Source organism: Danio aesculapii, chromosome 7 (assembly GCF_903798145.1).
Source record: "Danio aesculapii chromosome 7, fDanAes4.1, whole genome shotgun sequence".
NCBI classification, from domain to species: domain Eukaryota; kingdom Metazoa; phylum Chordata; class Actinopteri; order Cypriniformes; family Danionidae; genus Danio; species Danio aesculapii.
The window spans coordinates 24,618,452-24,643,516 of record NC_079441.1 but is presented as its reverse complement, the minus strand read 5'-3'; the positions used below and the strand labels follow the sequence as shown (position 1 = coordinate 24,643,516).

At 37.2% G+C, this 25,065-nt stretch overlaps 1 protein-coding gene across 1 annotated transcript; it reads right to left on the bottom strand.

The window, feature by feature from the left end:
- Nucleotides 1–708: 708 nt before the first annotated feature.
- On the bottom strand, nt 709–6,654 carry vgf (VGF nerve growth factor inducible). The gene is made up of 2 exons (XM_056461386.1): nt 6,455–6,654; nt 709–4,434 (listed from the first exon to the last, which is right to left on the bottom strand). The coding sequence occupies exon 2, from the start codon at nt 4,412–4,414 to the stop codon at nt 2,480–2,482; it is 1,935 nt and encodes a 644-aa protein (XP_056317361.1). The 5' UTR covers nt 4,415–4,434; nt 6,455–6,654; the 3' UTR covers nt 709–2,479.
- Between the last annotated feature and the right edge of the window lie 18,411 nt (nt 6,655–25,065).

Below are 25,065 nucleotides of genomic sequence, written 5' to 3'. Positions count from 1 at the left end.
ATTAGGCTAATAAGAATGAATAATTAACTAAATATTAATACATTTTTTGATGGTGAAGTCTGATCTCAATTTTGTTTTGCAAGTATTGGTGGAGTGACACTTCGTGCAGCAATTTGTGCTATTAAATTATATAAATTGTGTATTAATTAGGTATAAAAAATAATAATTATACTAGTAAAATTATTAATTAACTAAATATTAAGCAATTTTTTTATGGTGAAGTCTGATCTCAGTATTGTTTTGGTGCAAGTATTAGTGGAGTGACACTTCGTGCAGCAATTTGTGATATTAAATTATATAAATTGTGTATTAATTAAGTATGAAAATAATGAAATTTATATAAATGATTATAATTTAATCAAGGATTTTTGATAGTGGAGTCTGATCTCAGTATTGTTTTGGTGCAGGTATTAGTGAAGTAACACTACATGTAGCAATTTGACCTATTAAATGATATAAATTGTGTATTAATTACATATAAAATAATAATTCTACTAATAAAATTAATAATTAACTAAATATTAATCAAAATTAAATAAAATTCATTTAAAAACTAATAATTAAGCATTAAATAATTAAGTATTAAATTACATAAATGAACATCTATGATTTAAGTGTGATTTATATACAAGTGGGTGAAGAAATGTATGGGGTGTGTGCAAATCTCACCAACCATGCTCTTTCCAAGAAGAAATAAAAAAACCAATCTTAATAAAAAATAGTCAAGTTTATTTATTTCTCTCTGTGTAGCAAAACTAGTCATCAACATGCGGTTATTTACATCCAGCAAACGCATGTTTATTATGTTACGTACAATATACATCTAGAAAGGACATAACAATTTTTTTTCCTCACACAAGACTCAACGGCATTTTAATGTGGATACACTAGTCATTCATGTTTTTTTGTTTGTTTTTTTTTCAATGCTTGTAATTTCTTCAAAGAAGCAACACATTGTAGATGCAAGTTTACAGTAACGTGCAGAAACTTTACTCCTTCACTGGTTCAGCCCACCTTCCATTTTGTTTTGTTTCCGAGCATCCATTTGTCCGTCTTTTAAATAATTTCAAGAAAATTATAACTGTGTATGCCTCCCCCTTCCTTTTGAATATTCAGTCTTTTTCAGATTGACAAGGGCCACTTTGGTACTTTTAGGCATCTCATTTGGGTCAGTTTCAGCCAGTTTGATCTTTATTTTTGTGTTTAACATTGATGCTGAGTAGATCTAGATAACTGTAATCGTTTAACATAATAGATTGTCTAAGCTATTTTGATCGAGCTCTCATTGGCCCAGTGATTGATTTTGTTAAGATATAATTGACATAGAGGCAAAGTTACTCTAAAGTAATCCATTAACATCCGACACATTTAAAAACACAAACATGACCTCTTTTAAAATTATCTTTACACATATTTTTTAATTTGTAAAACATGTTGAAAGGCTGACCGCTGCTTTCCAGCTTAATATAATAAAGTTTATGAGTTTGAGACCAAAATCTCAAACCAGTCTGACAAAATGCTGCTCATCTGAAAGGGGGAAGAGAGAGTTTTAAGGCAATTAAAAGTTGTATTCAAAACATCTTCTATGAAATAATAAATTTGTCTCTTTAGAAATCGTTGGAATGTATGAATGTCCTTTTGCACCGACTTTTTTTTGAGTAAAAAACAATGGTATAAACACATTGAAGGAAAAAATTCAAATGCAGACAGCGATAAGAAACTAATTCTATGTACAAGACTTAGAGTGTGTCCTCTTTGTTTCTCAAGGGAACGCACAAATGGTAAATGCTCAAGCGGAATACTCTGAGGTACAAGTAAGACCTAATACATTTGGTGTACAGAATAAATAAAATGAATATTTCCACCATTATGGCACTGTGATGGTTTATCATCTCTGATTCAATCTGTTTTCACGTTCTATTAAAGGTGCTGTTAGAATTTTTTTTTGCTATCCCTCTACATCATGATCAACAATATTGATCACTGGGATCTGAAATGTCCTTAACATACAAAACAAAATAATAAAGAAATTAAATAAGATTTAGCGGAGATGCTTTCAAAATAATGAGAAGTCTTTCAAGACAACATCTTGAATGTCTTTGTACGGGATGAAAACATGGTGTTTCATGCTTTCGGGTGTCTGATCCTTCAGAAAGGCCTTCTGGGGGTCTGCAGAACTTGAGTTGGGTATATGAGCACCCTTTCCTCTCACCACTCCAGTGAGTTTGCTGATCTTTCAGTCTCTCCAGGGGGAGGACGGTGGAAGTTGTGATTTTAAGATGGACGTGAAGATCCTGAATGTTCTTAAGGGTAAACTTTGGATCTGAAACGAATAAATGAGAGCGGAGGAACTTCTTTCGGCAGAAGAAACCAGAACTTGATAAGTTGACCATGAACAGTCTTTAAGTTGTTCTTTCTTCTTTCACTTTCTTCTCCTCCTTCTTTTCCTTTTCATCGCTCTGTTTTTCCACCAGTTCGCTTACTGAAACATCTGGGGATGTTTCATGAAGACCCTCTCGATGAAGTTCTCCAGCTCCTCTTCACTGTCCTGTGGAGGCTGCCTCAGAGGACTGTAGTAATCATCCTCCCTGGTGACTACAGGAGCTCGGGCTGGGTAATAAAAGGACGGCCAACGACGTGGAGGTGACCGGGGTTTAGGCATGGGTACAGCTTTGAAAGTCCGAGGGTGAGGGAAGTAGAGGTTCCTCTGGAAGGCAGGTTGGACTCTTTGGCGAGGCTGCGCCCAAGGACGGGACTTCCGTCTGGGGGAGTAATCAAAGTCATAGTCCAGTGAGTTTCCCAGAACATCATTGAGTGAGAAAGAGGGCTTGGAATAGTAGCGCGATTTTGGTTTTGGAGGTGGGATGTAGATGGGGTAGTAGCCTCGGTAGGGTTTTTGATAGGAGTTGTAGGAAGGGTAGGTACGAAAGGGCCACTGCTGCCTCGACCACATGTCTTGCTTGCTGGGCTTGACCGAGGCCCTGTCTTTAAACCAGGCTTTCAATGGGTTGGTGTTTGGTTGAGTAGGCTTCGAGGGAGGAGGTTTACGTAACACTGTTGAAGGTGCAGCGGGGGCTGGAGGTGGCACAAGAGGATGTTGCCATGGCAGATTTTCAGGAGCATCTTTTTTCTTCTTCTTCTCCACATCGTTAATGATGTCCACCACATCGTCTGCTGGAAGATGCAGTTTACTGGAGATCTCAATCAACTTATCAATAGTCTGTGGGTCAATGTCTTCATCATCATCATTAGTGTCCTCATCAGAGCGCTTATCTTCAGCACCATTGTTGTCTTGGTACTTTTTCTTGTCTTGTTTTACGATGTACTTCAGGAGCATGTCAGATGCAATATCTGCAAGCTTCTCCTCCTCTGCTTTGGCTCTTTGAGCCTCTGCTGCTTGTCTGCGTACCTCCTCTTGCTCAGCTTTGGCCCGTGTTTCTTCTTCTTCAGGGCTTAGCTGTTCTTCATCCTCCTGATCTTCCTCATCCTCTTCCTCTGGATCAGCAAGGTTATTGCTAAAGTCATCCATGAAGTTGCCTCCTCTTTGTAAGGGCTGAACTCTGTTTTTCTCTTGTTCGAGCTGCCACTTTAACTTCTTCTTGGACAAGGCTAGGTCATTGCCTTTAGCTTTAGGCTTGATCTCATTGTTCATGAGGCCATTGCGGTCCAGGTAATCGAAATACTCCCCGCGGCTCTCCCTCTGTCTAGTGTCCCGCTCCCTCTTAGTGGCTGTGCTGTAGCTCTGAAACTCCTCCAGCATAGTCTCCAGGTTCTTCACCTCCTCGGGACTCAGCTGCTCTTCCTCCTCCTCTGCTTTTCCTCCCACCGGCTCCTGCCTCTCTTCCTCCTTGATCACGTCCTCTTGTGTGGCCTCCTCCTGCGGAGCCACCTGCTCCTTAATGGGTACCGTCTGGCTGGTGGTGCGGCTTGTCACTTTCTCCGTCATCCTTTCCTCCTCTTCAGCCCTTTTTTTCTCCTCTTCCTCTCTTTCCTTCTCATCATTTCCTTGCGCTGCTGCCATGACCAGTTCCAGTTCTTTGTGACCATCTCTGTCTCTGTCTGCACCCTGAAGATCCCTCTCCTTTTCCACTTCAGTTCCCTCATCTTCTCGTTCACTCATCTTTTCTTTCTGGGGCTGGTTTAGTGCCCCGAGAAGAACTGCTGCTAGGGTTCTAGGATCCACATCTTTAAAAAGCTCATCATCATCTTCACTTTCATCATGTGGCGTGCCCTGCTCCTCGGCTGGTTGAGTATATTGAGCCTGTTGCTGAGCAGAGGAGGCAGCTGCATAGTTTTCACTTACTGTGTTTCTGTCTGTTGTCACTGGACTGAAGGCTGCAGGCTCTACTGTGAGACTGAATAACATGAACAGGAAAATGATGGGGATATTTGAAGTGTGTTGGCACCAGGTCATGACCGCGCATATGTATGAACCTGAAAGACAAAAGAAGTTCATACTTCGTCAGAGATAGCTCAAATTTGATCTCAAGGTGCAAACCAAATAATTGCTTTTGAATAAAAGGCACAAAGCATGTTTTCCTAATATATTTGTCAAAATAGTGCTAGAATAAATTAAACACAGTCATGTGCATCACATCAGTCCACTTTTCACACATTACAGCTCAAGATTATTTTGCTGTAAGATGGTGGAGACATTTTGACATTCACTTCTTTGCCAACTACCTCCCTCTGTATATTAAATATGAAATTGTATGAATGCTTATTGACACCAAAAACATGTAATGACCTAATTGATCTTCCTTATAATAATAGAAAAACTAATTATAATGTATACACTTAAGTGATTTCCATATCCATTGAGGGTTGTTTTCTATTCTAAAGAGATCAGTAACCAAGCCATATTTATATTTTGGACAGAAATTGTTTAATCGTTTGAGGGAGATTCTTTTGTTATGCTTTAATTGTGCTGTGTTAAAATTGGTGTTTCATTGCCTGCTGCTTAGCTGATTTTGCAAAGGCGTCCTAATTGGCTCTGCGGCTTGAGCTGGTGCGGTTCGTGAGGGCTCTGGAGCGCTTTGTGCATGTGATTGCTCGCACACGCGGCGCGATGCTAATAAGGTATAGAAGGGGAAAAAACGCCTTAGCAGGGAGCCTTTCCGATGCGTGGGAGGTTAATGAGTAAGCAATACAAAGACGATCAGAGAATTTCAGTATGACCATGAAAAGCAAGTTTGAGCTCCAAAGTAATTTCTCACAAAATGTGAATAAAATGTTGAGTTTTAAAGCTTAGATGGACAAAATGATTTTACATAAAATTGCATAATTAGATCACTTTCACTGTGTAATGAAACTGAGATCCTTCAGCTGAAGGCTTGATCACGACACAGATGTTCATGGTTAAATCTGCTCATGTCCACTCGTCGTTGCACCAGAAAACACTGCAGCAGTCGTGAGATATGTGCTTGGCTTGCAATGCAAGATTCACGCATCTAAAGTTTGACATCAGTCATAACACAGCAGGAACTCCCATTAGTTTTGCAACATGCGCATTTTTTTATTATTATTTGACATGCAGTCATTTTTATCTCTTCATATTTGAATCCATCCACTTTTACTTTCTAATTAGAATCGTGTCTCCACGATCCAACCGCAGCTCTAACAGTAAACCCCTCTTCCACTACCTCCAATGACAGAGCACTCTAGGGAGGTCTCATCAACAAAGCACGTAAGTAATCCGGCTCTAAGCAGCCTTGTCCTCAAGTAGGCCTATAATCTTCTGCTTAAAACGGCTCTATTAGATTTAAGATTTAAACAGAGTCTTACTGCGTCTCCTGTCACAAATTAAACCCAATCACCCACGTTTCAAAGACACAAAAACAGATGATCAACGTTCATCTGGTCAAATTGATTTCAATATTTCTCCTCTCCACAGGGGAAGCTACTTATAAGTATGTAAAACTGGCAGAAGTCAAATGTGACACCAACAGGTAAAAGTCAAAGCAAAACAGCATGACTCTCGTGCGCTTGTGTGATTGGACTCGACGTTGTTATTTTGGGTATCTGATGCTATGGTGATGAGAAAGATGATGAAAGCATGAGCAAGGGCGTGGTAATAATCATGAGAGCTGTGCTATTGATCATAACAGTCACCTTCATCATTAAATGTAAAAGTCTTCATTACAATAAATGGAATCCCTAAAAATGGTTTTAATAGGTTGCGTTAGTCCCTTCACCAATTATGCACCAATACAAGTCTAAATGTTGCACTTTTACTTTCTACTTTTCTAAATATTTTTTCTGTCCCGTATTTCCCTGGATTTTTTTTCGCCAGATATGGACATTTTATTGTAGCCTAAGTTATTCTAGTGTAAACCAATGTTCAATACTCATTTTAAATGTATAAATCTACTTTCCACGTTATAATATACACTTATTTTCATGCACCTTAAACTAGTCCTGTTGCTGTTACTATAAAAAGCAAGCCGGGACTTACCGGGAATCCTTTCAGTGGCAGCGCAGTCCGACGCACGTATTGTGTCCTCTCCAAACTTTGTCTGTAAGTTGAGTAAATCTCGTGATTAACGTGTAAGAAATCCGCTTCAGCACCGCATTCTTTATCTGAACGTTGCTGATTTGTTTGTACAGTGATATCGTTTGTGTGTGCCGTGTGGTTGGCTTTTCTAGCACGGCGCTATGGGGATATTTTCAGTACCACGGTCAGCTCTCCGTGTTTTTATTTCGGCCCCACCGCGCCCACGTGACCGCACGTCATTCGGCTCATTGACGTCACCCTCTCCATTGATAAGAATTTCGTACTGATCGAACCCCGAGTCTTCGCTACGCTGCAGTGCCCAGATGAATGGAAGGAAACGGGATGAATGAAATAGTACTTTTTTTCCGCCGAATAGAGGGCTAGACAACACGGGGAGCGCGAGACCGATCCCTCCAGATGCAGCTGCACGCTGACAGCGCAACACAAAGGAACCAACAATCCTCATCACGACGTGCATTGCCTCACTTACAAAACGTATAAATGCAATTACGCCATACAATTCATAAAGAAAACAGCTGGCGCTTCAATAGTCAGTGCATGGTGCAAAATCGAGCCCGATTGCACATTATGCATGTTTTAATTTGGATTTATTGCTTTAGGGAGTAATATGTGCCTCTTCCGCATCCAGATCGTGACACGCTACAGGATGTTTTGATTAATGCATTATCATAATCATCATAAATAAAAGCTACTGCAGCCGTTTTTATTTCCTCTACAATACCAAATCGACAATAATCATTTACACTGCAGTGTAATGTATGTTGTACAAGATTAAAAATTATTGGTAGCTTAAAGAAATGACATTTTACGGTGTCTCTTCGAAAATATGTTATTTTGCAACAAAGGGATTCAATGCACGACGACTATAACATTATCTAATGTAAAATTATGCCGTTTATATTTAATGCACATTTCATTCATAAATGTCAGAGTAGCTGCAGTCATTTAATTTATCGGTACAATTATGATTGCAGTAATAGCTGGCTTAAACAATGAAGCCTGCACTGATATTTAAGGAAACTTCCTATTCTGTAAATGCAGTGAACAAGGACCGGTCAGAGACAAGAATTTTGTCAACATGAATTTTAAAATGGAACTTTTAGCATTATTGTTGTGCATCCTCTTAGTGTTTTTCTGAGTGTTCCTTTTTTTTCTTTCTTTCTTTTGGAGATGTTATGACTTGCAATCACTATTTGCATTTCATCATACTTTTCAGTCATTTTTTTTATGCAAAGAAAGTTTTTGCGACTAATTTTGTGGGTCTCTCAAATCCTACTTTTTCTTAAAACAAGCTCACACTTGGCAGAGTAAGCTAAATGATCAAATTTGGCCATCGATTCTAAATAAAATATAGGCTATAAATAAAACGAGGACATACAATTTCTTTTATTTTTTTCCCCAGTCAGTTTACTAAAATACTATGACTTTTTTCCTTAAAGTTGAAAGTCCTGTGAATAATGCCATGACACTAATGAACTGGTTTACATGGCTATGATATAACCAACGGGCTGGGAATCTACAAGCAATTACACCCTCGACAAGCTTTTTTCAGCGTGTTTGTCAGCAGGGATGCAGAAAGGTCAATGCCGCAAATCTGTGCGCTCTGAACGGGCAATTAGTGCACTCATACACGTGCTGAAGGAACTTAGTCTTCATTTCCGAATCTGTTCAGTACATTCTGTACAAGCATTTAATACATTTTTTTCGTCCATTTCATAAGACCTATAAAAGAAGTGTGCAAATTCATTCACAAAAAGAGCAGAACGATCCTGGCTTGGATAAAAGCTTTTCATCACCTTCATTTTTCTTCATAAATATAGTTTCTTTCGACTCACTAGCTAAGGGCCATTACTTAAATTATTTTAAACATGCTTAAACCTCCTTTCGTTTACTTGTGTAATTAGACTGCTTATAAACCGATCTAAAATTTTACTGCCATTTTGACGTCCCTGTATTGCTCATTTAGCCCAACACATATATAGGCTATATTTTGCAGAGTAGCTTTTCACAGTGACTTGGCATGTTTTGGTTTCTTGCAGATTGTGACGATGCGATGATGACGAGAGTTATCATGTAGCTTAATGAAAGTTAAGAGAATCTTGCCATGAAGATTCTTTCAGACTGGTGTTAAACGTGAACGAATTGCATTAGCATAGTGAGAATGAGCTGACAGTGTCTTTGCATGGCTGTCGGAGAAGATAGTGTTTCTGCAGCCAACTGTCTGTTTACGTTCACTTCACCCAAGGGACGTCGGCTGAAGTGAAGAGGTATCCTTTCTGCCTAGGAGAATTAACAGCACTCTTTTGACAAATGACCTGTCTCACGATGATCTCTTGACGCCGAGAGAGAAATTCTTCCACCTCCATCATTTGCGCGGTGTTGCCTGCCTGCCTGCGCGCGTCGCAGGATGGGAAACGCCGCGTTGGCGTTCAGAGTGCGCGGGCGGCGGCGCTGCAACTGATCGTTTGTTCTCCCGGCTCTGACTGGGAGTTAATGAGGCGGCATCCACCGTATCTCGGTCTTCCCCAGATGGATCTCTCTCTCTCTACAGCAAGCATAATTTCTGCATTCGAAGCCTTCCAAGGGCGCTTTTCACAAATTAATCCATTTATAATCGATTCCGACAACTAACCGTGGGAGGGATGCCCTTAGATTGGATGTGTGACAGAGGCTTCCTGCCCACGCGTAACGTTACGTGCAAACAAAGCGCGGCGAGTCTTGCCTAACACAAAGAACTATCCAAACAGAGTTCCCCTGTCAGTCTGACAGCATGCGAGCAGCACTTTCCCATTTAACAAGGCCTTCAACTTTTAACCTTTGCGTAAATCTTAAACCATGGCAGTCGGGGTTCTGTTGTAATAAATAAAGTGAATAGCGGAAACTAAATCCAGTCACATTAATTAACACAATAGCTTATTTCCCTATCACTGCGCATATCAATATAGCCTAGATTAACTGTGCAAATCCCATGCAGTCCCAAATAAAGGGGAGCTATAACCGTAAAAATAAAATCTGTGGTAAACTACTGTATTTTATACATTTATAGAGTGTTAATAATGATTTCAAGTAACATATATCCTTTATTATACAGACAAAACCCCATGCTGGTGGTGAGGAGACCACAAGCCAATTAATTCTCATCACAAACTCCTTTTTTCCATAAGCAGAGAAACATACTAATTTATAGAAGGTGCTATAAACTATACTACTAAACACTATACCATGCATGACACTAAAGTAATCAATAATAAACATTATTTATCAACAATAGATATAAAATAAACTTGCAATATAACTGGTGAGGGAAAAAAGAACCAGAGTAATGTAAATAAACATAAAAATGGCATGTAAGAACAAGTTTATTCACTGAAAACTACTGTTAATCACAATGTTTCTGTAGCATTTTTACTTTTTTACATGCCAATATTAAAAAACCTCACCCAAAAATTGTCATAGTTTTGTCACTTTTATTTGTTCTAATCTCACATCTTTGCTAATCTTCTGAATACAATAAAATGTTATTAACCAAATCTTATCATAAGCTCTAAAGCAGAGATGACCAAACTAGGGCCTTTGATTTGTAACCTTTGATTTGGCCATGCACCATCCCATGTGAGAAGAGGAAGAGAATGATGGGGTTATGAGATTGTCAATTCAAATTTAATATAACCCTTTGTTTGATTTTTTTTATTTTATTTTTAAAAGCTAACTGAAATTAAATGTTTCTATTGAATGGTGTAAATGAATCAGATTTAGTTTAAATGTACATACTGTCATGTGACTTTGGTGAGCAAATCAAGGCAAAGGCAGATTCTGCTTGACTAGTGTATTCAGCATTGAACTCCACTGTGTTATAAATGTGATTGTTTGAGTTTTTTTTTTTATACTGCATTAGTTATTATGATTTTAAAGTAATGTTCAGTATTTCTTTTGAAATATTGTGAAATAAATTAGGAAATGACTCATGGCAACTTTTAATGTAGTATAGTTTGGTATATTTATCTTCGACCAACGGCTCACAATGATATTTGGTTTTTGGCCCTTCATACAAAAAAGTTTGGGCACTCCTGCTCTAAAGAAACATTACTACTTTGATATACATATTGAGCTTTTATTAAAAAAAAAAACATTGATTAAACACAAACAAGGTTCAATCAAGAGATCTCATCGGTTTATATACATCAAGCAAGCATGCTTTAGATCGGTGACCATATCTGAATTCTTTTTTACATTGTTCAATGATCAGTGTTCATAGGTGAATAAAAGCTTAAATCAAATCTGTGAATTCAACTAATGTGTGCATCAAAAATTTGGACATCTACATCAACCAAGAACGTTTCAGAAATCTCTCATATTTGAATGTACAGTAAATGTTCTCAATGTTTTGTTTAGAGAGACATGAAGGCAAATAAAGTAAATTACTGTTTTTCAAAAACCATGTTAGACTCCTGTCATACCAAACTGTTGCTACTCTCAAAAAAATAACTCATTGGATGAACTTAATTTAATTTAACAGGATTTCCATCCAATAAATTTGTTTAGCAGCAACTAAAAACCTATTTACACTATTAAATGCAATTGAGCTCATCCAACATGATTTTATCAAATAAACATTTAAATACATTTATATTTTCATTTAACTTAGATCCTAGTTTTATTTGAAGTGATCCTAAATTAACTAAGAGCCATTTTTTTTAGCATATTTCATGAGTATGTACAGTTGATTAAGCTGCCAACACCCAAAGCTTGGGTGCTTCAGCAAGGTGGTAATCTTAAAACTCAAAGATTACATATAAATCTTCTAAATCAAACTAAAGCGAAGATTAAACTCTAACAAGTCTTTCTATTAACTTTAAGCAGCAAGGATTACTTTTATTGTCAACATTTCCCTCTCGTAATTCAATCCCAGGTTAAGCATGCTGGAAACTACTAATCCGCTAACCAGGTAGTTGGACCAACACAATTCCTTGGTTTACAAATTTTAGTGGACTGAATTTTAAACAGGTAGTTGGAACAAGCAGCAGTAATAATTTTCTTTGTGTCAAAAATCTGTTGAAAGCACCTATTATAGTTGGGATATTTCTCTTAATGTTATCAGTAGATCGAAGTTATATGATAATAATCTAGTCATAAGCTAAAGCCAGTTGATGAGGCAGTACAGCCATGTCATCAACAAAGCTAATGTGACTGGTTTTAATGTGCGCTTTGCAGATGTTTGAACATTTGTGTGCGGCCATGGGAATAAATTTAGTATAGTTGGAAAAACCTGCCAATGAAGTGAGCAGAGCAGATCCATTTATAGTTCTATTTATGGACCAGTCCACATCACTGGTGGGACTGCATATACACAGAAGTACATTATCCTTTCAGATTGCTAATGAAGTAATAGCAGTGAAGCCCACGTTAAATGTTCTTTAAAATGACGTAATGCTTTTTCCAATGCACATATGGATAGTCCTCTGAAAGTGTCATTGTGATACATCAATGAGTCAGATTAACACTGCAAATGTACTACCATCTGGAGATAATACAATCTATACTATGCCAAACGTACTCACAAAGCTCTTTTAAAGATTCAGTCATTTATTAAAAGCTAGTGCAAACTGTAAAACTTATGATGACTAAAACTTTACATAGTCGGAGAATGTTTTTTTAAAAATCCTCATTCTGTCAAGGAGACTTAATTTGATCAAATAAATGTGAATGTGTTTGGCCAGGTTTGTGTAACTGCTATAAAACAGGGCAAGACGCCACATGGGAGGGAGTGAGATTTGCTTTCTGTACATTTTACAGCAGCTGAGCGTAGTCTTTATGCTACAGTATATGTGTTTACCAAGCAACTAAACTTGTTTGTTGTCATGTAAAAATGCTGGGTTCCACACAATCGATTTGTATTGATGAGACAAGTGAACTTATTAGTTTTTACAAATTAAAGTGGATTAAACATAAAACAATTAAGCTGTCCAAAAAAAGCGCTCAAAAATTGTATTTGTAAGCCACCTGGGTCTGAGCTGGGATGGAATCGGCGATTATTTGCATGGGAGTCGTTTGCTCTAACAAGTAGGCTAAAGACCATGGCCTTTAGCGTCTGTCATTAAAGCACCTTTAAATGTCAGAGGAGTGAGGTTTACCTGCACAGCGCTTTGCTAGCTGGCCTCCGTTACACTCAACCCCCTAAACTTCACTCACATTCCGGAGGAGCCCCCACGTGTAACCCACCGGTCCTACTGCACCCAACCCGGTCTGAGCTGGGATCAAACCTGCGATTCTTTGTTAGATGTCGGTTGCTCTAATAAGTAGGCAAAAGACCATGGCCTCTAGCATCTGATGCTAGAGCACCTTTAGAGTCAAAGGAGTGAGGTTTACCTGCATAGCACTTCACTAGTTGGCCTTTGTTACATATTATTGCAGCTCATTTTAAATAAGTAGTTTAAACAAACACCAAACGAAATTTTTTTTTGTAAAGTCCATGAGCAGCTGAAGTCATTTCACAGTGTATTTTCATTTAAATTCCTCACAAAAATATAACTTCACACTGAATTATTAATGTTTCTGTCTCGTAAATTGGACTATAAAATGATGGCATACACAAGAAGAATACTGTTGTGTCCCAAATATCGCATGTTGCACTTACCTGTCATTGAAGAATGGAAGCCATAATTAAAACACATACATAATTAATTAGTCTAATTATTTTTTATGTACAATAGATAATTAAAGCTGTGACAGTTGAGCGAGTGCATGAAGTGTCTTCATTTTTCTTTAAACGAAGGGTTTTTAAAGTGCACTTTTTTCTTTTTGAATATGCCAGTGTGAACTCACTATCTGCACTATTGAAAAAACAGAATAGTAAAGGGCACAAGTATGGGAAAATCGATGCACAGTGAGGTTCTTCATGTATTAGTTGCTTTTTATATTGCCAATGTGTGTACAGTTTGTAACGTAACGTTAAAAGCAGATTTTCTACATTGTCTGCGATAGCCTGAAATTTAAAAATATTAAGGTTGTGATATGAGCGCATGCCTCCAAGAGCCTGTATTCTGTTCTTTGACACTTATACAATAATCAAAATAGTGTGTCATGAAAATAAGTTATTAATTTAGATTTCATTTATTTTTAGTATCCAAAAAAAGGTGTGCAGCCTTAAATCTTATTTATAATCAAACTATCATAACAGAATTGCATGTTCAAACATATCCATATTGCCATTTTTTTTTGCATTTTTGCCTTTTTTTGTTGAGTTTGTATATATATATATATTTAAAATGTGTAACAAACGTACAAATTTAAATGGCTTTCTTACTATCATGGACAGAGTTAGTTCTATGCTTTCAAAGTACCAGAAAGAACTAGTTTGAGTATATCTCTGGGCATTGAATCATGTTCAGTGTCTTATGTTACATTTGGTTAATTATTATTATTTCCTTTATTTAGCCAGGAGATCACATTGAGACAGTACTGTCTCTACTTCCAGTGAGACCTGGTCAAGACGGCAGGCAGCACATAAAGTTTCACGCAAAAATCACAGAAAAAATACCACAAAATAACAAAATCACCATTCATAAAATAGGTCAGATCATAAAAACAATTACAAGTGTCCTTTAAGACGTTGCACAGAAGATGTTTAAAGGTACTCCGAGTCATAAGTGTGTCGAGTTCAAGCTGATTTTGCAAGTTATTCCAAGCCCTAGGAGCGTAAGCGGAAAAAGCACATTTGACAGTTCTGACAATACCCTTGGGACTGTGGTTATTTATGTGAAATGTTAGCAAATTAGAAAGATAGGATGGTAGTTTACATAAGATAGCCTTTAAAGTCAATAAGTACAAATGTAATTTTCTCCTTTGATACAAAGATAAGCAATCTAAAGAATTGTACAAAATACAGTAATGCGTCTGCGAGTCTGCACCTGTTACAAAGCGTATTGCTGCATGCTAGTTTTCAGAGTAGCGGCTGCACGCATATATAGTCATATGATCACCATAATCAATTATAGACAAAAATGCACTCTCTACTAATTTCTTACGGGCATTATAAGGAAAACAGTTTTTTTTGACCGGTACAAGAAACCAAATTTTGGTAAACCTAATAAATGTGGTTTAAAAGCCACTGAAAAAGGCAAACAACATAATTAGTCTAATTATTTTTATGTACAATAAATCATTAAAGCGGTGACAGTTGAGCGAGTGCATGAAGTGTCTTCATTATTATTTTTTTTTAAATGAAGGGTTTTTAAAGTGCACTTTTTTCTTTTTGAAATTTTCAGTGTGAACTCACTATCTGCACCACTGAAAAAACAGAATAGTAAAGGGCACAAGTATGGGAACATGGATGCACAGTGAGGTTCCTCACCTCACTTATTAGTTGCTTTTTTATTTCCATTGTTTGTACATTTTGTAACAAAACTTTAAAAACAAGACTTTCTTTATTATTTGTGAAATCATAGTGAATCTATCACTCGAATGATGAATCTATCACTCGTTTCTCAGCAAAACTTCATAATGCATATTAACACAGGGTGATGGACACCCAGCTATTTCTTTGATTAGTTTTAACACAGATTAGATGTTCTCTATGCTACTTGTCCTTAAAATGCAAGCCACTTGAAACCAAGCAGCAGATTAAATGTCAGGGTAAAAAATCACAGCCTGAAGTGATTTATAAATGTGATGAATGGTCTACATGACCTCAATGTTCAAAGATCAAAAACATAGCTTACAGAATCACTTTGGACACGTCTGGGGTCTCGGTGCACCATTTAAATATTCTTTCACCACTCATGATTTGACAGCTAGAAGCAGATAGAGACCGAACCACACAAAGGCAGCTATCGTGATGGGAAGGACCATGTTGAATGATACATTTTTTCTCCCTGTTGAGGCCAAGTGCCCTTTTTAGTGTCACAGATATTGAGACACTGTAAAACCCAACTACGTTATCAAATGAAATATAAGTGTAGCTAACTCAAAATTGAAAGTTAATTCTACTCATTTGAAAGGAGTTTTGAACTCAGTGTTGAAGGTAATGAGTTAATGTCTCATTACTTCAACTTAAATGGAGCAAGTTCACAGTACTCATTTATTTTACTTTTTTAACTTAAATGGTTTGAGTTACCTTAACTTATTGGGTTGTACAGTACTCAGTTGGATTGAGTTCTCTTCATTCATTGGGTTTTACTGTGCTCAAATTGCTTTGTTTACTCAAGTGGATTAAGTTCACAGTACTCATTAGAATTAGTTTTTGGACTTAAATGGTTTGTTGCAATCAGTTTCCTCAAATGGTTTGAGTTACCTTAACGTTTTGGGTTTTGCAGTGTACATATCCTATGGCTCTGCAGCAGTGCAGTAAGTAGCCAATTAAACACTGTGTATCTTAACAATATTTAAAGAACTGAAAAAGTGAAAGCCTATCCATACACTTTAAAACCCAACAGTCAACTTTATTAAATGAAATGAGTGTAGTTAACTCAAGTTAATTCTACTAATTTGAAAAGAGTTTTGAACTCAGTGTTGAAGGTAATGAGTTAATTAAAAACCTCATTACTTCAACTTAAATGGAGCAAGTTCACAGTATTCATATAGATTAGATTTTTTTAACTCGAATGGTTTGTAGAAGTCGGTTTTCTCAAATAGTTTGAGTTGCCTTAACTTAATGGGTTTTACAGTACTCAGTTGGTTTGAGTTGTCTTCATTTATTGGGTTTTACTGTGCTCAAATTGCTTTGTTTTCTCAAATGGATTAAGTTCACAGTACTTATTAGGATTAGCTTTTAAACTTAAATGGTTTGTTGCAATCGGTTTCCTCAAATGCTTTGAGTTAACTTAACATTTTGGCTTTTACAGTGTGGAAACAGAGATGAAATATGATCATTTCAATCAACTTTGCAATTATATCTGACTTTTACATCAGGATTGAAGTGAACTGATAAATAATTACTTCAGTAGTAGTGTGTTTCAGTAGCTACCACAACTGTTTTGATATTTGAAGCTCACAAATCTTGCACTTATCTTAACGAAACACTCTCTTTGTTTTAGCTTTGATTTCTAAGCCTCTGAGGCCACTTTCATCACCTTCGTCTTTAGTTATAGATTGCATAAAAGGTGGACGTTATCTCGCCATTTTTAAAGCTGTTTTCACATTAGCTGTACTACACAAACATGAAGTCTATTGACTTTTATTCTGGGCTTTATCCCTGTAAGATTAGCTGGCTTTATCTGAGGTGCACGTTTTTAGCATTGATTGAAAAGCCGATGCGTTGTGAATGTAAATAGAGGAGGGAAAAAACGGAGGGGCCTGAAATTGAAAGTGTTCTGGGAGAGGAGAATGATGAAAAGGGAAGAAGGGGCTCTGTGGGCTGTGACGGAAGCACAGAGAGGAGATGAATGAAAAGTGAAGTGTAATTCAGTGAAAAAGATAAATAATGCAGACAGGGCCAAATTTATATAGACGCTCGCTCTCAATTCTCATGCTCATGCACAAATGCACCAATTTGGAAAGGTTTTATGAGTGCTCAGTGAATCTTCAGTGTACTTATAGCCAGTATGAAATTATAATTCACCCTGTCGATGTTCTAAATGCAGATTATAGATGTTATGTTTAGCAGTTCATCCATGGGTTTAATTTTAAGATTATTATTCTTTTTTTTTCGTGTAATGACTTTTATCTCATAAATGACCTTGAAGTGAAAATGACTCTCTGGTTTTAAGCGGGACAAATCTAGTGTACTAGGACAGCCACCATACTGAAGGGTCATTCCAAACCAAATGGTTCAAAACAGGACACTTTAGAGACCCTTTTCAGAATGATGCATTTCAAATGGTTTAATTTATGATGCAGGAGCCACAAAATGACATGAAGTGCATTTTATAGAATATATTTGAAGGAATAGTACATGGGAGTGAATTCTTCAGAATGAAACACCACCTTTTCATTATCTCTGGCATCACACCTGAAGAGTGTGCAACAGAGAGCAATTTGGGAGTTAAGTAATAAAAAAAGGTGCTGATTAGTGCAGTGTACTGAAATATTTGTGACTGTATTGTATCTTATAACTTTTTGTGGGTAGACTGTATGCAATCACTTTACGTGATGTATTCTAATCAAATAGTATGAGGTAAAAACTTTTATCCAAAATTATTTTTGGTCACACTTTAATTTTAAGGTACAATTGCTGCTGTTAATAATCCATTAACTAAGACTTTTAGCTCAATAAACTAATAATTTGCTGCTTATTGATAGTTATGGTAGTAGCTGGGTTTAAGTATTGGGTAGGATTAGAGGTGTAGAATAAAATCATACTTTATCAGTACTACTCAACTCAGTTCAGCTCTGATACCATATAGGAGATGCAAATTTGACCACGTTGGGTGAAAGGAACTCTACTAATGCTGTTTCAGTTTTGAAGATGACAGTGGGGATTAATACATTAAGCAGTGTCATTGAGTGCTAGGGTGTCTGTATTATTATTTTGTATCCCCATAGCATTATGAATTGATCAGCAAATATGTAGTTTGACAGAAATATTATTGGTTATTTTCAGTAACAGGTTATATCTTAGTAATAGGTAGGAAATAAGCTAATAATGACAATTAATACTTAGGCTAAAGTTTTATCAGATTTTTTTAAATGGATAAATAATGGTAATAAACCCCATGTTTTGACTGTCAATTGTTTTCTGTCAATTACTTTCTTACATTTTAAATTTGTGTTTCATGTCGATAAATTGACCAGCTCTACCTCTAATAATTACATTGGTTTGTGATATATGGGCAGTCTATAGAAATGAGTACCCAGCGTAATTCAGTGTTTATCCCTTATGCATTACTGTTGGAGGTTTGTTACAGTTTGAAAGAAAAGTTCTCTTGCTACATTTTTGTGACTTTTAAAATAAAGGTGTTTATTAGCATCTATAGTTTCACAAAGAACTTTAAACATCCATTTAATCCGTTTCTCAAAGTATTTACATATATATATATATATAATTTTTGTCGAATTGTTCTTCACCTTATGAAATAAAAATGTTTTAAGAACTGCTCATCAAAAAGCTTCTTTTTTCAAACTTTCCTCTGTAAGGCTTAAAGCTTACACTGCTATTCTGAAGCAATAATCGAAAACAGAAAGCTGTTGAAGAATGGCATGTTTAAACTAATTATTTATCGGACTCCATTCAAGTTGTTATCATCATTTATAAAAAGAAAGAATTTCAATGCCTTAAAGCAGGCAAAGTTGGTTATTAAGTTACATGTTTAAATATACAGACAGTAGAACGAAACAAACTAAAATAGTGTCGAAACTTAGCTGTAACATATGCACTGCACTGCACTGAGTTAAACTGCCTTTGTTAGCAGACAGTGTTGGGGAGTAACTAGTTACATGTTACGGCGTTACCTAATTTTATTACAATATAAATGTAACTGTAATTTGTAATTGTTTGGGCGGCGGGGAATTGTACAATTTAAACAAAAATGCACCAATTGCAACAAATTAAGGTCCGAGTTAAAAAAAAAAAAACATTTGGTATACAGTTAAAGGGGGTGTAAATACACAGAAATTAGAGAAGTTTAATCAACAAAACAACCGAGGGAATACGCAATTATTGATCCTCTGAATACCCAATAGCCTGTGGAAAAAAGTAGGTATACAGAGTATATGTGCGTATAGCCCTGACTACACCACTGAAGGGCTTCTGCTGCGTAAAACATATGCTGGATAAGTCGGCGGTTCATTCTGCTGTGGCGATCCTTGATTAATAAAAGGATTAAGCCAAAAGGAAAATGAATGATTTGACAAATGAATGTTCTAGTAAAGACACATTAGCCAGTATTCTGAGAACATTCTCTTTCATATAGGCTAACTAAGATAATTTAAAAATCTCTTTCAGAAAGTCTTTTAGTTAGATGGAATAAAATAGTCAAATTCTGCTTTTGAGCGCATTATGCTAACACAAAAAATCTGCAATGTAAATACGCATTAGTCTAATGGCCTCACCCATGTCTTTTTCTCTACCTCTCTTTCTGAGGTTTTGTCGTAGAGCTGATGTTGGACCTGACGATTTACCGCCTTGTTTAGAACCGGACATTCACCCACACACATTCACCCCCCCCCCCCCTGCACACGTGTGGGCGATGAGAGAGAGTGAGAGAAAGAGATAGAGAGAGCGAGGGGCCTCTGCGGTTCCTACGACTGTCTACACAGTTTTTCAATGTCATCTCACAAGCTCTTTCTCACACATGAACTCACTTGCACCACAAGACTGTTCTGACAATCCACACAACTTTCATATTCAGGGAATTTTTATTCATTAAATCAGAAGTGATTAATGGGCATCGCGGAGACTCTGCAAATGTGTGCAGCCATGTGCTCGATCTCGCCATTACCTTTAGCCTCCAGATGGTGTGTCATCTGTTGATAGCGCAGCCATGCACACACTTCTCACCCTGCGCTTTGCCACATCAACCGTTAAAAGGATATCGGTGAGTCGCGCTGAGCAGTGAGAAAGGGTCAGGTTTGTGCAATGCTGGGTAAATACGCTTCGCCCCCCTCTGAATTGTCAATATTAAAGACCTGCTGGAGTCGGCAGGGGATTCGCAGTCCATAACAGGGCTTGTCAGTACAACGGGACTCCCTCTGGCTGTTGCATTGAGGCAGGGGAAATGTTTCACAGGCCACTGGTTTGGCATCAGACATGTGTACAAATGTAAAAATAGAGCCCAGTGTACTGTGATAAAGGGAAAGTTCACCCATTTTATTTTCTTTACACAGCCATCCAAGATGTAAAGAAAAAAATGTAGTTCCTTTATTACAGTACACTGGGCTCTATTTTTACATTTATACACATGTCTAATGCTAGACCAGGGATAGTTGTATCCATCCAAGATGTAAATAAATGAATTTTTAAGCATTTAAAGAAGCTTTTTAGCTGAATCCCTGGTCTTTTAGGATTCATACAGTAAAAATCAAGTCAACAGCTACTGACTCTTTGAGAGTCAAACAACGTATACAAGCAAAACAATTAATACTTGTGGCCCTCTGTGATACATTGTGGTCTAACTAAGTGAAATCAAAGTGAAACTGAACATTATTAAAAATGTATTACCTTCATTACCGCAGCCTCATTAAACAGTCTTGAACATTTTTATTTTGCATTGCATGGTGATGTTGCTTTTTTATAGATTACTGCAGAATTGATCACTTAAAGGGGTGTTAGTGAGAGCAGCAGAGGGCACTCAACCTGTGGTCTGTGTGGGTCGTAATGCCCCACTAAAGTGAAGGAAACACCATACTCTCAGTGAACACCATCTTTCAGATGAGACGTTAAACCTTTGTGGTCATTAAAAAAATCCCATGGCACTTTTCGTAAAGAGTAGGGGTGTAAAGCCGCCTTTCCACTGTGCACGACATTTGGACACGATTGTTGGAATATGCCCCCTTGTGGCAGTCGCACAGAATTTTCAGTGTTGTTGTGCACCATGGGAGAGAAGTATTCAAAATAAAGTGCAAAAAGAGCCTTTATTCTCCGTGTTTCCACCATGGTTGCATGAATACATGAATGAATACAAGAAACTCATAGACCACTAAAACTTTTGGTGAGAATGTGGAGACAACATAAAAACATAATATTTTTATTACTCATTTCTGAATAGAAATGTGTTTTAATATAGACTTTTTCTGATAAAAAAAAAAAACATGGACCTGCTTGAACAACACTGGAATACATCTCATGCAGTCAGCCGGTTGCATACGGTCTAGTCGCAGGAGTTCAATTATTTTAACGGATCCGCAGCTCAAATCACAACCAAATTTTCTACATACGGAGATGATCGAAACTCCACGCAGCTACCAGACTACAGATCTACATTTACCATTATAATAACTCTTTTGTAAAATGAAAAGGTTCTATGTATGTTTGAGGTTCTTCATAGAACCATTAGGGGCTTTCTTAGCAGAGGATTCACAGTTCTTAGACTATTACTGAGAGTACATATTATTGATGCATTTGCACCACAGAAACATGGAACTTTGGGAACTCTAATTAGGGGAACTAAATTAGTTCTTATTAAGAGAAGGGTCTAATTCAGCATAGGAGCTATAGTGATCTAAATATAAAGTGACTGGTGAATATACACTATGCGAATACCAGCACAGTCATTTAAAGTATTATGAGGCATTCACATTCAAAAAGCTAATGTTTGCAGCATGTATTTCACATCTTTGTCTTACAAGTTGTCATGGGGAATCAAGTTTCAGTCACATAACCTATGTTTCTGTCTCCATTACCAGAGATCGCATGACCCACAATGAAAACGGCTTCAATTACAGCTTTCTCTATCCCCAGTTGTTGATTGCCCTCCATTTCTTGGGTGGAAAATTAGTTAGCTGAGAACTGGGCCTGGTGGTTCCTGCCACTATTTGCAAAGCCTCTTACAGATGCTAATAAAAAACCTAATTTTTAAGGTCCCACCCACATGAAAATGGAATTAGATCAATTTACAGAAGTTTCAGCCTTACAAAAGCCTTTTATTCACACAACAATGGTGTGGTTGGTGTTCTTTTTAAGAATGGAAAACTCTTAATATCAGCCATTACATAGTTGTGTGGCCAAAACATAACTTTTTTGAATAATTATTTTTTCGGGGTTTCACCTTTATTGGATAGGACTGTAGAGAGTGTTGATAGGAAAGTTTGGGGAGCAGAGAGAGGGGAAGGATCGGCATAGGACCTCAAGGCGGGAATCAAACTTGGGTCGCCGTGAGCACCGAAGTGCATGTGTTGACGCACTTTCCACTACACCACTGGCACCAAAACATCCCTTTTTGGAAGTTCTGACATCACAGTACCACATGACCAGAAGAAGAATGAAGCATGTAACTACCGTTAACTAAAATATGGGAGTATAGATGCGTAAAGACCTGTATGGTATACATACATGTATAGACGTTAAACATTTTTCTGCAAAAGAAAAAAAACATGATCGTTGCCATCAGGACATTCCATAGGAGTATGGAAAAAAGTGTCTTAACTTTAAAGAAAATGCCAAACTACAGTACTGGTTTTGTTTATCAGTATATATATTTGTCTTACAGACCATGTTAGTTGTTAACATTACAGTATATTGCTGTCTTTGTCATTATTATGAACACAAGTTAATGTGATCATTGCCTGATACGCTCAATGTGTCTGCCTAAATGACTACATGACATTAAGTATTTTCTTATAGCTCTGTCAAACTGCCATAGACATTACTTTGTACAATCAGTACTTTGGACAACAGAATGCCTCCACATTTTAACACTAAAACAAGGGTTTTCAGTAAAAGCAGGCAAAAAAAAAAGCAGAACGATAAATAAATGAGAGTCTTCAACGATACAGCGAATGCTAAAGTGAATGAAAGGACAACAGAGGAAAAGGACAAGGGGAAAAAAGCGAGAGCGAAAGGAATGAATGGGAAGGAGAGCTGGAGGAAGGAGGGGTGCGGCTCCCCGGGGGCTGCATGACTCACTCTCCTGCTGCTGGCTCGTGCGTCACTGGCGCGGTGCTGGAGGTGGAGATAGTGGAGAGGTCTGTGCATTTAATTACGGCCTGCCAATTTATACGCACTGTAGTGATAGGCGCACACACACACGCATAATCAATGAACAGATGTGCAGATTGACAGAAAAAGGTCAAACATACTTCTCTGTCTCTCTCTTTTTTTTTTTTTTGGAACATTAAAACAGACGCTGGCCATATTGAGAAACACACTGCCAGTGAACAAATAAGCTCGCGTTTGAACAAATGCTTATTGTTTGCGTTTGACTTAATGAAAGATTGCTTGTTCACAAACGGGTCCAGACTTAATCACTTCTTGTAGCTAGTCGTAATCTTTTAATATGGACAACTGAAGCCTTAGAGAGCGAGGCACGAGTAAGTAATGAAACCGAGAGATGTGCTACTCTGTTTTATAGAAGTATATTGAACAAAAAGACATGCCTTTTCTTGACTTGAATGACTTGCTAGAAGGCGGTGCTCTGGTGGAAGGTGGAGACGTGGTGGGGAAGGGAGGGTGGGTGGTCTGTGATTTTTATCTGCTCCTCCTCATCAGGTCACTATGTGGACAGATGTAGCCCCAAAACAAATCATTACTGATGAGGTGAGGATGTCCTCAGTGGGGCCTGTGTGTTTGGACCTGGAAAGGGAGGCAATGATTTACATCTGCTGTCATTCTAATTGATGTGTTCATTCCGCATTAATGCTAATTGCGCTATAAAGCAAAGGAATATATTTTCACGAGTTTTTTTTATCAAGTATATAAGTGTGTGTTTAAAATAACATATATATATATATACAATACCTGACAAAAGTCTTGTCGTTGATCCCAGTTGTTAGAGCAACAAATAATCACTTGACTTCTAGTTGATCATTTGAAAAAGTGGCAGAAGGTAGATTTTTTCTGTTGAACTGCATCTCAATCATCACAAATCCTGCAGAAGACCTATTGGAACCCACATAGACCCAAAATTCTCATAGAAATCAGTCAAGTTTGGTGAAGGAAAATCATGGTTTGGGATTACAGTACATTCAGTATGGGGACGTGTGAGAAATCACTGTAGAGTAGATGCCAACATCAGCAGCCTGAGGTATCAAGATATTTGTGCTGCCATTACATTACAAACCACAAGAGAGGGCAAATTTTTCAGCAGGATAGCACTCCTTGTCATACCTCAAACTCCCCATCAAAGTTCCTGAAAGCAAAGAACGTCAAAGTGCTTCAGGACTAGCCAGCCCAGACATGAACATTATTGAGCATGTCTGGAGTAAGATGGAGGCTCTGAAGATGAATCCAAAGGATCTTGATTAACTCTGGGAGTCCTGCATGAACGCTTTCTTTGCCATTCCAGATGACTTCATGATGTTATTTGAGTCATTGCAGAGATGTATGGATCTCCTCCAAGCTAGTATGTATGGAGTCCTCCAAGCTCATGAGAGTCATACACAATATTCATTCTTTTTCCACTGCACCATAACTTTATATTCTATACTTTACATTATTTCTGTTAAGCGACAAGACTTTTGTATAAGCAAAGTCAGACCTTACTGTCCTAATTAAATAATTAAAAATCAAGGCATGATCATATTTTATTTTGGCAAAATAAGCGTAATCTAAAGGCCTTTGCCTTTCATATAAGCCACTTCTGATACCAAATGATCAACTAGAAGTCAAGTTATTATTTGTTGCTCCTAAAACTTGGATTGGCGACAGGACTATTTTCAGGTAGTGTATAAATACATTGAGATATATATGAATGATTTTTAATTGTGTTTAATAGTGTAATAGTAATTTTTATATGTGTTTACACTGTTCAAAATAAATCTCTCCCATTTTTTGGCCATTCATATACAGTCAAAACCGAAATTATTCATACCCCAGAGGTATATAATAACTGCCATGCAACATTTTGGGGTCAGTATTTTTCTAAATAAATTTTATTTTGCAAAGATTTATTATATTTATCATAAGTGATTTTCATGATTTATAATGATCAACATGTTAACAATGTTCTTTTTAATGTTCATGT

Bases quoted from the DNA above. Each gene is read 5' to 3' on its own strand.
- vgf (XM_056461386.1), bottom strand. From the start codon at position 4,414: ATGACCTGGTGCCAACACACTTCAAATATCCCCATCATTTTCCTGTTC.